The 12993-nt window shown below is 49.4% G+C and overlaps 1 protein-coding gene across 1 annotated transcript in view; it reads left to right on the top strand.

Annotated features, from left to right (window-relative positions):
- The first annotated feature begins 7502 nt into the window (after positions 1 to 7502).
- CARD19 (caspase recruitment domain family member 19) overlaps positions 7503 to 12993 on the top strand; it is a 35566-nt gene continuing 30075 nt past the window's right edge. Inside the window, exon 1 of the mRNA XM_083156180.1 lies at positions 7503 to 7636. Coding sequence (XP_083012306.1) covers positions 7615 to 7636 — 22 coding nt within the window. The 5' untranslated portion in view covers positions 7503 to 7614. The remainder of the gene's footprint in view (positions 7637 to 12993) is intronic.

Raw genomic sequence — 12993 nt, 5'->3', positions numbered from 1 at the left:
TGTAACGGAATCTGCTGCGCTATATAAGACACTTACGGAATCTGCTGCGCTATATAAGACACTGTCACGGAATCTGCTGTGCTATATAAGACACTGTCACAGAATCTGCTGCGCTATATAAGACACTGTAACGGAATCTGCTGCGCTATATAAGACGCTGTAACGGAATCTGCTGCGCTATATAAGACACTGTAACGGAATCTGCTGCGCTATATAAGACACTAACGGAATCTGCTGCGCTATATAAGACACTGACGGAATCTGGTGCACTATATAAGACACTGTAACGGAATCTGCTGCGCTATTTAAGACACTGTAACGGAATCTGCTGCGCTATATAAGACACTGTAACGGAATCTGCTGCGCTATATAAGACACTGTAACGGAATCTGCTGCGCTATATAAGACGCTGTAACGGAATCTGCTACGCTATATAAGACGCTGTAACGGAATCTGCTGCGCTATATAAGACGCTGTAACTGAATCTGCTGCGCTATATAAGACACTAACGGAATCTGCTGCACTATATAAGACAGTGTAACGGAATCTTCTGCGCTATATAAGACACTAACGGAATCTGCTACGCTATATAAGACGCTGTAACGGAATCTGCTGCGCTATATAAGACACTGACGGAATCTGCTGCACTATATAAGACACTGTAACGGAATCTGCTGCGCTATATAAGACACTTACGGAATCTGCTGCGCTATATAAGACACTGTCACGGAATCTGCTGTGCTATATAAGACACTGTCACAGAATCTGCTGCGCTATATAAGACACTGTAACGGAATCTGCTGCGCTATATAAGACGCTGTAACGGAATCTGCTGCGCTATATAAGACACTGTAACGGAATCTGCTGCGCTATATAAGACACTAACGGAATCTGCTCTGCGCTATATAAGACACTGACGGAATCTGGTGCACTATATAAGACACTGTAACGGAATCTGCTGCGCTATATAAGACACTGTAACGGAATCTGCTGCGCTATATAAGACACTGTAACGGAATCTGCTGCGCTATATAAGACACTGTAACGGAATCTGCTGCGCTATATAAGACGCTGTAACGGAATCTGCTACGCTATATAAGACGCTGTAACGGAATCTGCTGCGCTATATAAGACGCTGTAACTGAATCTGCTGCGCTATATAAGACACTAACGGAATCTGCTGCACTATATAAGACAGTGTAACGGAATCTTCTGCGCTATATAAGACACTAACGGAATCTGCTACGCTATATAAGACGCTGTAACGGAATCTGCTGCGCTATATAAGACACTGACAGAATCTGCTGCACTATATAAGACACTGTAACGGAATCTGCTGCGCTATATAAGACACTGTAACGGAATCTGCTGCGCTATATAACACTCTGTAACAGAATCTGCTGCGCTATATAAGACACTGTAACGGAATCTGCTGCGCTATATAAGACACTGTAACGGAATCTGCTGCGTTATATAAGACACTGTAACGGAATCTGCTGCGCTATATAAGACACTGTAACGGAATCTGCTGCGCTATATAAGACACTGTAACGGAATCTGCTGCGCTATATAAGACACTGTAACGGAATCTGCTGCGCTATATAAGACACTGTAACGGAGTCTGCTGCGCTATATAAGATGCTGTAAATAAATACAGCATCCCTGCCCCACCCCCGGCCCCACCAATCCCCCAAACCCCAAGTTTATAACATCATTAATTAGCTATATAAAAAAAATCCACCTTCACCTTGTAGATAAGGATCAATGATTGCAGCAGGTCCAGGGCAGCACGGGCAGCAGCAGAACACCTTCTCCTCCAGGCTACAGCCAGCGCTTGGGATGGCTGATAACGCTGTTGTAGCCAGGGAGGAGGGTAGCATGGGCAGGTGGGTGACTGTAAGAGGAGTTATGCTGCGCTGCGCTGCCCGGAAGCCGGCCCGAGCAGCAGCAGCAACAGAGAGCAGTGAATTAGCCGCCCGGCCTCACCGTCCGGTCCGTGACGTTTGGACCGGGTGAGCAGGGCAAGAGGCAGGCAGCGGGCAGGGCAGCCGCCGGCGCACGCTGCCTGTTAAGTTGTATTCTTAAGATCCAGTGCACCCTGCATCAAATGCTTTAAATGCCTCCAGGCTCCGGCTGTCAGCAAGGGGGATTCAAGCAGCTCCACGCTATTCCATCCCCCTGCCGAGTGAGACAATCCTGAGGGTGAGAGGAGTCACACCATTGGGGTTGTCTCACTCGGCAGGGGGATGGCATAGCGCAAAGCTCCGGTCCACTGCTGCTTGGAGCAGGATTTAGTCAGTCCCGGGCCCCGCAATTTCTGACGGCAGCCCTGCTGCTACATCTGAGAGGAATCTTTTTAAATGACTTCTATCATACTTGCCTACCATGAGGGAGAAAATGCTCTGTTTCTGGACTTCCCTGGTAATGTATGATTGCCAGCACCTGTGGTGAGCTAGTTAATTGATAGGAAAGGTGTTTCACCACAGGTGCTGGCTATCATACATTACCAGGGAAGTCCAGGAACAGAGCATTTTCTCCCTCATGGAGGGGGTCAGGTAGGCAAGTATGCTTCTATCCAAATGTAGATGAGCCCCGGATGAGCCCCTGGAAGCTATCCTGGCGCCGGAGCCGTGCCGGCACCGCCAGCTCGCCCGCTCCATCTCCCCTGCTAGCTCCCGTCTCCCCGGCCCACTGTGTGCGGGAGACGTGATGCTATTTAAAATTCATGTCTCCCGCTGGACCGCTAGCCAATAGGCGCTTGCCTTCCAGCAGCCAATCAACTGGTGGCTGCTGGACCGCGAGCGCCTATTGGCTAGCGCGGTCCAGAGGGATATGGGAATCTTAAATAGCAGGCACTGCAGCACGTCTGCTACAGCAGGGAGCCTGGACAGTGGACAGCTGGGGGTTCCCACTGTCCCACTGATAAATGTCGCGCGCAGGGGCCGATCTGCGGCACTGCTCCCCTCTCGTGACAGCCATCACAGCCGCTGCAGATTCAGTGCAGGCTGTGATGGCTGAGTCTGACTTGATTGAGCAGCCTGCGCAGGGAGTGCAGACTGGGTCAGCCGCTGCAGCTAACATCATCCCGCCCACCCGGCTCCCGAAGTGCTGGTAAGTTGTGGGCGGCCATCAGAAGGGGGACCATGCTCGAGCTCCAGTGTAACAAACATAAAAGAGGTCCAGACTCACCACCCTTGTGTTGGATGGGGATGGGATGGTGATGGGATGGGTATGTTGGGGACAGTGAAAGAGTAGGGTGGAGTAGGGTGTGTAATTGGGAGTGGTGTAGAGGATTATGGAGTGAATGTGGCACAAACAGGGGGACTAGGTGTATATGTGAGTAAAGCTTTATAGGGGGTCTGTGGGTGGAACAGGGAGTTTGTGGTGGAGATAGAGGGTTATGGGGTGTATGTTGGGGGACAAGGACTTAAGTACAGGATGTGTTGGGGGGTAGGTAGTGGTATAGGGGAGTTAGGTTGGGGGGGGGGCATGAAACATGCCCTTGCTCCGGGCACTGTGGCACCTAGCTACACCGCTGCATGCAGCCTTGCATGTGATACCTCAGCAACTACCCACCAGATGCGCATGGTACTGCAAATCGGTTTAGAATCGGAAGTAAGTGACATATGATATGACACTTCTCACCCGATTTATCATCCCAATGGATTGAAATCGAGTGAAAAAGGGCCATATTGTATTAGTGCATGTGGGTCTTAAGTCCATCATTCTCCAAACTTACAGTATTATTAGATAGCACTTTCATTGGGTATACAGGAATTGGCAGGGATCCAGCTTTGCTGTGTGACAACAGCTGGTGGGTCAGACTCACGAGATTGAGCTATCTGCATATAAGAGTGCAGCAGCAGCAGTGGTTGCACCGCCACTTGCTGCATCGCAGGGCAAATGGGATCTGTCCTGTCCCATATAGCAAATGTTAGCAGCGCTGTTAGGACAGTGCACCACAGAGCTCCATTGGAAGATCAGTACTTACCTTCAGGGATTAGCACCCGGAGGCAGGCGACTTCATTGCCTCTGGGAGTCCTGTTGTTTTTACTATTAATTAAAAAACACAGCTTTAGCTCTCGGATCAGGTTGACAGTCACTATTTGTCGACAGGCCAAAGGAGACACAAAACAAAAGAACGACATGGGAAAAGGTCAACATGAGTTTTTTTTTTTAAATTTGTGTCTATAGAAAAATGTCGACATGGACATTAATGTCAACATGGACATTAGTGTACTACATCCCCTCACATGGCTTGCTGCACTAAGCACACTATTATATTCTCCCTCTATGCCCATTGTAAGGGTAAAGTCGGTTTTTGAAAAAAAAAAAATCAAGAAAAACTTGAGCCGACCTTTTTCCATGTCAGCACTTCCAATTTCTTTCTTTTGGTTGTGTCGACCTTTTGAACTTGTCAACCTAATGCATTATTTGTCGACCGTTGGCCTGTCGAACAATAGTGGTCGACCTATTGACTGTACTCCTTTATACTGTCGACGTATCGAGATCTCATGATCTTATTTGGTCATTATAACCTTTTGTACAGAATAGTGGTCAGTCAGGGGAGGAGCTTACAAAGGTACACATCTAGGAAATCCTAGATGGGTAGCATCATAACAATATTGAAGAAGGGGAATGTTATATAACATTCTGTTTGGCAGGACAAAGAGCCTTTCTCTACATAATAAATATGCCCCTTAACTTATTTATTAATTAACGAGTTTAGACCTGATAATTACCATTTATTATTGGCAGGGCCGTAACTAAAGCACCGCAAGGCAGGGGGTGTAGTTCTGTGGCACCTGTCAATTGTCCATTTTAATAACTCTCATTTGCCGCATCCTCCTCGTTAATCGCCATGGTCACATGGCCACCCATATCTCCTCCCCCCCATGCACCTTTAGTTATGCACTCATTTATTTAAGGCACACATTTCAAAATACTCTCAAATTTCCCATAGGGAAGCAAATGGCTCCATGAGTTAGGTGTCTGACTGCAATATGGAAGCTCCTGGGTTTGAATCTTAGATACGACAGTATTTTGAAATGTCTGCTTTAAATAAAGGAGGATGTGACTAAAGGTCCTGGGTATGACTGTGTGATTTAAAATAAAGGACAACATAGTTAAATGACAGAGAGCTCTCAAATGTGACTGTCGACATGGGGAAGGTCGACAGTCAAAAGGTCAACATGGGGTATTTCACTTTTCCGAATGTCGACACAGTCGACATGGACACTGAAACGTAGAACCGCGTCCCCTCGCATGGCTCAATGCGCTCTGCACACTATTTTATTCTCCTGCCACGCCTTAGTGGATGTTAGGGCATGAAATACCGCCTGTCGGCACATGTTGGCTCAAAAATAAAAGTGAAAGACCCCATGTTGACCTTTTGACTGTCGACCTTCCCCATGTCAACCTAATGTGTGTGTCGACCTAATGACCCTGTCGACATAACCCATGTCGACCTTCAGTCATGTTGACCCTTCATGGATGTCGACCTAGTGGCGTCGGCCTAATGCTTGTAGATCTAGTGACCGTATCCCTGATGATTAGGGCAGTGTGGAGTTTGTATTGTATATTCTCTCTGTGTTTGTGTGGGTTTCCTCCGGGTACTCCGGTTTCCTATCACACTCCAATAATATAAATGAGGATAATTAAAACAATTGTCTCCTGATAAAAATTAACCTGTGTATTGGCAGACTAGATGGGCCAAGTGGTTCTTATGTGCCATCTAATTCTTTGTTTCTAAGTGAAGCTGGGTACACACTTAACTATGTGTATGCTGCAGGGCCATAACTTGAGTGTTTCATACCAATGCACCACACACAGCACTGCAGGTTAGGGAATTACTTTCACTTATAGCTCTCCCCTATGTGAAGCCTGGCCTCTCCTGATTGCCCCCATCCTCCACCCCATCTAAGATACCTAGGATTCAAACCTATAGCTTGAGGCATTGCAGTTAGACACTCTATTCATGAGCTATCTTACCCTGCATAGAAAGTTAGAGAACTATTTGAAGCTTCCCTTGTATTTCATGAAAAATGTATCAGCATTGCAGCTAAGCAGATCTATATAGTGTGTGTGGGGGATTGGATGTGTGGCCGCACACTACATAAATCTGCACATACTGTAGTACTGTGCAAAAGTTTAAGGCAGGTGTGAAAAATGCTGCAAAGTAAGAATCCTTTAAAAACAAGTGTTAATAGTTTAATTAATTTATCAATTAACAACAGAAAGAAAATCGGTACTTATGTACAGTATTATCTGGACTCCCATGTTAAATGCACCCCATTTTTTCATACCCCTACTATCCAACTACGCATGGAGTTGATTTTATATAGTGTGGCGAGCGCAGCGAGCCACCGTGCCCGAAGCATGGCGAGCGCAGCGAGCCCCGCAAGGGGACACGGTCTCATAAGAAAACCGGGAGCCCAGATATTACATAAGTACCAGAAAATCTAATTCAAACCAATATTTGGTGTAACCACATTTGCCTTCAAAACAGCATAAATTCTTCTAGGTACACGTACCCACAGTTTTTGAAGGAACTTGGCAGGGAAGTTGTTCCAAACATCTTGGAAAACTAACAACATATACTGTGATTTCGCCCGAAGCGTGGCGAGCGGCGGCCGAACGCGTCCTCCGACCTTTTCATACCCCCACTATCCACGTCGGCGTGGAGTTGATTTTATATAGTGATTTTATATAGAGCCACCGTGCCCGAAGCGTGGTGAGCGCAGCGAGCCCCGCAGATTACTTTACATGTATTCAGTGTCCACACGTGGGGCTCGCTGTGCTCGCCACACTTCGGGCTCGGTGGCTCACTGCGCTCACCACACTTTATAAAATCAACTCCATACCGACGTGGATAGTGGAGGTATGAAAAGGTTGGAGGACGAGTTCGACGCCCGCTCGCCACGCTTCGGGGTGACGTGGATAGTGGGGAGGGGGCTGTACGCATTGGGGTGGTGTGGATATGCGAGTCCCGACCTGATCAGATTGTATCGGGACTCGCATAGCACGGCATGCATGCAGTGCCACAATTTTACTATATAGTGCAGATCTGCACTATATAGTCAATGCAGCCAAGACTATCTGTCTTGCGATACGTGAACGCGCATCTGGATCGCAAGCAGATCGTAAGGGTTAAAACCCTTGCGATCTGCATGCGATGCCGACACGATGTTGACTATATCGTCAACATCGGAAGGCATATCTTACCGTGTGTACACACCATTACAGAGCATTTAATAAATTACATAGGAAAATCGCATCACATCGCATCCCCTATGCATCGCATCGCATGTCATGAAAAAATGTCATGCGATGCGATTTTCCTACGCAGAATACCCCACTACGCTATTTGCTTAGTGGGCGCCCTGCTAGGAAACAATTACCTAATAGTGTATACATATAAAACGGCATGCATTCGGCAGACACCCAGAATTCCTTGCATTCTGTAACAATCCCTCCTAAGCGCCCTCTGCTGGACACAACACGTACAGGATTACAATATATCCTACTCTGATCAGAGGAATGTTTCACTTTCTTTCCTTGGGATCGGATGACGATTCACATCACAATATGAGCTGACACTGAAAGATATGAGCCATGATCTCCGGTTACCGAATGTGTGAGTACCTGAGCAGCGGTCTCGGCACATAAGTAAATAGTGACAAAAATGCAGCACGGGATTCAGCTGACATGTGACATGGAGGGAGCTATATATGTGGCAATATTGGGATACATGTGACCATATCTGGGCTCTAAACAGATTTGTGAACATTTTAGGAACCATAGTAATGGTTGTTTTACAGTGAAACATTTATGAACATGTAACATGTCTGCTGGGAGGGACATAGGAAGTGAAACAATGTCAGGCATTATGCTGGGTACAGTAGCTGAAGTGCGGGGGAAGTTAGAGGAAAGTGGTTAGCAGAACTTTGGCAGCTTCCTATTAACTCCTTCTCCTACGGTGTGTTTGAGCCGGACATTTCCATGGCACCAGTATACATTCCTTGTAGTGATAACATGCAAATGCTTTGGCACAATGACAGGGGCAACAATTACTCTAATATGTGAGAAATCTACTGTACATAAAAGAAAGGCAGATAATAGCGCTGTAATCTAGACAGTTTTGGTACTTGTGTATTATAGCGGCGCCCCCGATGTACATCGCGCAATGTTTTTATCGCATCGCATGCCATGCACCCGATGGCATGCGATGCGACGCGATTTTGGCCCCCTATGCAATGAAAGATTGTATAAGCACCCTGAAGGGTGCTTACAATGTTAAATGCACCCCCACGCCACCCCCCCCCCCCCACTATAAACGTGAACCCGAAGTGTGGCGAGCGACCTTTTCATACCCCCACTATCCACGTCGGCGTGGAGTTGAGAATAGAATAGTGTGGCGAGTGCAGCGAGCCACCGAGCCCGAAGCATGGCGAGCGCAGCGAGCCCCACGAGGGGACGCGGATAGATTCACAGGTAAACGCGTCCCTTCGCGGCTTCACAGGTGTCCGCGTCGCCATGGACACCTGGGAAGCCCGCGAGGGGACGCGTATAACTGTGAAGGTATCCGCGTCCCCTCGCGGGGCTCGCTGCGCTCGCCACGCTTCGGGCTCGGTGGCTCGCTGCGCTCGCCACACTATTCTATTCTCAACTCCACGCCGACGTGGATAGTGGGCGGTATGAAAAGGTCGGAGGACGCGTACCGCCGACCCTCGCGGGCTCGCTGCGCTCGCCACGCTTCGGGTTCACGTTGATCGCGGGGTGGCGTATAGTACTTTTGGGGGGACATTTTTATGTTCAGGGGTGTTTTTGGGACATTTACCATTGTTCCCTATGATAATTTGGGTAAATTGATCCATTTCACATTGTTTCCTATGGGAAATCGGGGTCATCGCGGGTAAATTGAGGCATTTAACATTGTTCTCTATGGGGAAATCGCGGGCATCACGTCTGGCCCATCGCACCCGATTTTTTAGTGCATGCGATGCCCGCGATGGCCCCGATTTTACCCCCGATGACCGCGATCATGATCGTTGTGGCCGTGCTAGGAAACAAGTACCAATACCAGATTATTAAACATGTTTAAAAACCTGATTAAGCAATCGATTGGCGATTTTGATTGGGATTGCCAAATGGGAGGAGCCCACACATCTAAAATTAATTGTGGCAATCATCTCCATATCTGAAAATTGTCACAATTAATTGCTGATGTATGGGGCCCTTTAACGTTGGAAGAAAGAAAGAAAAAGACTCTCTTTTTATTGATTGTTAGCCCATCTCCCCTGCACCCAGCTCCAGCACCTACAGTATGTGGCTAGTTACTGTGGGCAGACCCCTCCTCTAGGGCCAAGCCTGTGCCCATCTCACCTCCCACTACGTATGTTCCTCACGTCTTCCTCCTACACCTTTTGTTGTCCCCTTTGTATCCTCCCAGCCTCTTCCTTCACCGCACCCCCTGACCTCCCCCCATTTCCAACTGGGTTCAGCTGAAAATGTACCCTGTACCTTGATCCATAGGATTGCATGGTTGTGTATGCTCCTGTGAACAGGTCACACATGGGCGCAGCTAGGCACAGCGTGTTTGTGGGAGGCGGATGAACCGTTAGATATCTCTGTCATTAGGTATGGGTTTGGTTGGTAAGTCCAGATGCCACTGAGGGAGTGAAATTCAGCGAATTAGGGGCATAAAAAATAAAATTATATCTCCCCTCCCCCAAACCAAAATGGTTGTGGCAACCCTGGTGGCATACATCTCCCATCTGAACTGGAATAGGATAAAACTAATTTTCCATGTGATGGCACATCTTGACAGCTGGGAGCTTTAATTAATCATCTATACAATAAAGATGACCACTGATTAATCACAGTGACCTAACATGAAGGCCATGGTGTGCACCTGCTACTGCTCCCTCTCTCCCGCCATACATCGCATTGAGACTAATCACATACCTACTAACATATTTGATTAGTATTGCAAAGGACAGCTCTTGTGAAAAGAGCTGAAGTTTGCGCAGGGCTGAGACTAGGGTTTCTGGCGCTTGGGGCAAGGCAGTCATTTGGTGCCCCCCCCCCCAAAAAAAAAATCCAATGCACGTGGTTTCAAAAATAGGTGTTTTCACATGTCATGAGGGGGCATGGTCACACAAATCTAGAGGCTATTACACAATATGCATGCCACACACCGTGATTCCTATTACATATTATGCCACATAAGAGCCACTTACCCACATGCTCATTGCTAGGAGTCTCTTGCTCGATGCCAAGGGGGTTTCATGTTCATTGCCATGGGAGATTACATGCTTCTTGCTACACTCGGTGGATGGGGTGTGAGAGCTGTGGGGAGGACCACAGGGCTGTGGGCTGTTGAGCACTGCTTATCTCTGGCTGTTGCCCTGGCAGCAGAGTGTGGGCATGCAGGGGCTTGAAGGGCCGAAGCTGTGGAGATGCTGGCTGGCTGAGTCCGGAATCATGGAGGTGAGGGCTGCGGCCTTCAGAGTGGGCGCGGAGCAGGTCATTCAGACTGCAAGGACGTGAAGGGAGGAGGGAGCGGACATAAGCTGCTGTCTGTAGCATTGTGATGACAGCCCAGTCTGCCACTGGACAGAGAAGAGGGGGCCACCATATCCCTTCTGTACCCGTCCATGCTTCAGAGCAGTCCGCAGCTGCAGAATGGAACCAATGTGACAGCCGGGCAGAAAGCGGTGGGGCTGCCCGGCTGTCTTCAGAGTGGGACGGGGAAGCAGTCATCTATTAGAATGAACTTAGGTCTACAGTCATTAGGTCGACCCCACTAGGTCGACTGGCAGGAAGGTCGACCTGACTTAAGGTCGACATGGGCCAAGGTCGACATGACTTAAGGTCGAATTTGCATAAAGGTCGACATGAGGAAGGTCGACTGGTCATAAGGTCGACATGGGGTTTTTCACTGTTTTTTGAGCCGACATGTGCCGACAGGCGGTATTTCATGCCCTACCATCCACTAGGGCGTGGAGGAGGTTATTAAAGCTGTTATTAAAGCTGTGGCGAGCGAAGCCAACTGTGTCCATGTCGACGGTGTCGACATTCGGATAAAAAAACAGTGAAAAACCCATGTCGACCTTATGACCAGTCGACCTTCCTCATGTCGACCTTTATGCAAATTCGACCTTAAGTCATGTCGACCTTGGCCCATGTCGACCTTAAATCAGGTCGACCTTCCAGCCAGTCGACCTAATGGGGTCGACCTAATGACTGTAGACCTAAGTTCATTCTGACAGATGTACCGATTCCCTCTAGAGTGGGTCCTCGACTGTTTGAAATTTCGCACCTGGTTGCCAGCCAATAGGAGCTCACAACCCGGCATCCAATCAGGTGGCTCCTGGCCTGCAAGACCTACTACTGGCTGGCAACCCCGCGTGAAATGCGGAGTGGACCAGCTCTGAAGGCAGCCCGGCATCCCACCACTCTACCCGGCTGTCACATCGCATCTATTCTGCCGGGCAAACTGGCCAGTGCCGTCTCCTCCTTCATACTGAGGCAGTCAGTGAACCGCTGCGACACTAACTGCCTCAGCTCCATAACTATGCCCCCACTATACAGCGCCCGTGGCGCGTGACACCCTAGCCCGCCCGTAGTTACGGTCCTGCTTTGCGAAACAGCAGGCGGGGCTGCGGGTTCCGGCCAACTGGTGGTGGGGGGCGGGCAGTGGGGTTTGTCCAAGTGGTGACGGAGGCTGCTGGAACTTGTAGCGGCATTTTGCCGGGCAGTGGGATGCGGCTGCTATATGTTTTGGTTGAGACTCAGCCAAGCAATGGCCGGCCAGTCATTTCAAAATATTCAGCAGCCGCATCCCGTAGCCTGGCAAAATGCCGCTAAGCAGCAGCCATCGCCGCTTGGACGGACCCCGCTGCCCGCCACCACCACCACCAGCTCGGTACAATATAGTACCAGGTATGCCCCCAATAGTGGCAGATATACATATGCCCCCAATAGTGCATGGTATGCCCCCACAGTCAAAGCAACACATATGCCTCCAGTATAGTGCCAGGTTTGCCCCCAATAGTGGCAGATACACATATGCACCCAATATAGTACCAGGTATGCCCCCACAGTCACAGCAACACATACCTCCCAACATGACTCTCTCCAGGAGGGACACAATGCTCTGTTTCTGGACTTCCCTCATAATGTTTTATTGCCATCACCTGTTTTAAACAGGTTAATGGATAAGAAATGTGTTTCAACACAGGTGATGGTAATCATAAATTAAGAGGAAAGCCCAGGAACAGAGCATGGTGTCCCTCCTGGAGAGGGTCATGTTGGGAGGTATGGCAACACATATGCATTTCCCAGCAGCAGCACAACTCACTGTTGTAGCTCCTGCTGCTGGCAGGGAGATGAGGTAGTGTAGGTGTAGGAGGCCAGGGGAGCTGGTCTGCGCACCAGGGCATAGCTCCCAACAGTCCCGATTACCGCGGGAATGTCCCAGTTTTCGGGGACATTCCCGCGTCTCTCCCGCGGCCGGCAGTGTCCTGCGGCGAGGGGGGGGGGGCTGTTGGGAGTCCCCCTATCAGCTGCTGAGCAGCGGAGAATAAATGCTGTGCCCGCAGCCAGGGGGCTGGGGGCATGGCTAGAGGCTCACAGAGCCTCTGGGTCACGCCCCCATAGCGCTAAAACGGGGCGTGGCCTACCTATACGCACGCCCCCCATGCGAGGCCACGCCCCCAAAATTTTCGGCGCAACCCTGTGTCCCTCCTCCATCTCCCTGTAAGTTGTGAGGTATGCCAGGGATGAGTACTTCCATGGCGGGTTGCGGCGGCGACAGCAGGGTGAAGCGGCAGCCACAGAGGGGTCAAGCGGCAGCCACTGTCGGGTGAAAAGCGTGTGCAGTCTACAGCATGCTCGATACAGGGCTCTGCCGCATGTGCTCCCTGCAGTGACCTCCCACCGCAGAGTGAACTGCTGCAAACTGACCTCCAGGCAGCCGCCAAGCAAGCT

Source organism: Crinia signifera, chromosome 8, assembly GCF_055691185.1.
Source record: "Crinia signifera chromosome 8, ASM5569118v1, whole genome shotgun sequence".
NCBI lineage: Eukaryota > Metazoa > Chordata > Amphibia > Anura > Myobatrachidae > Crinia > Crinia signifera.
Note: the sequence above shows the minus strand (reverse complement) of the source record. Positions and strands in the feature narration are given on the sequence as shown.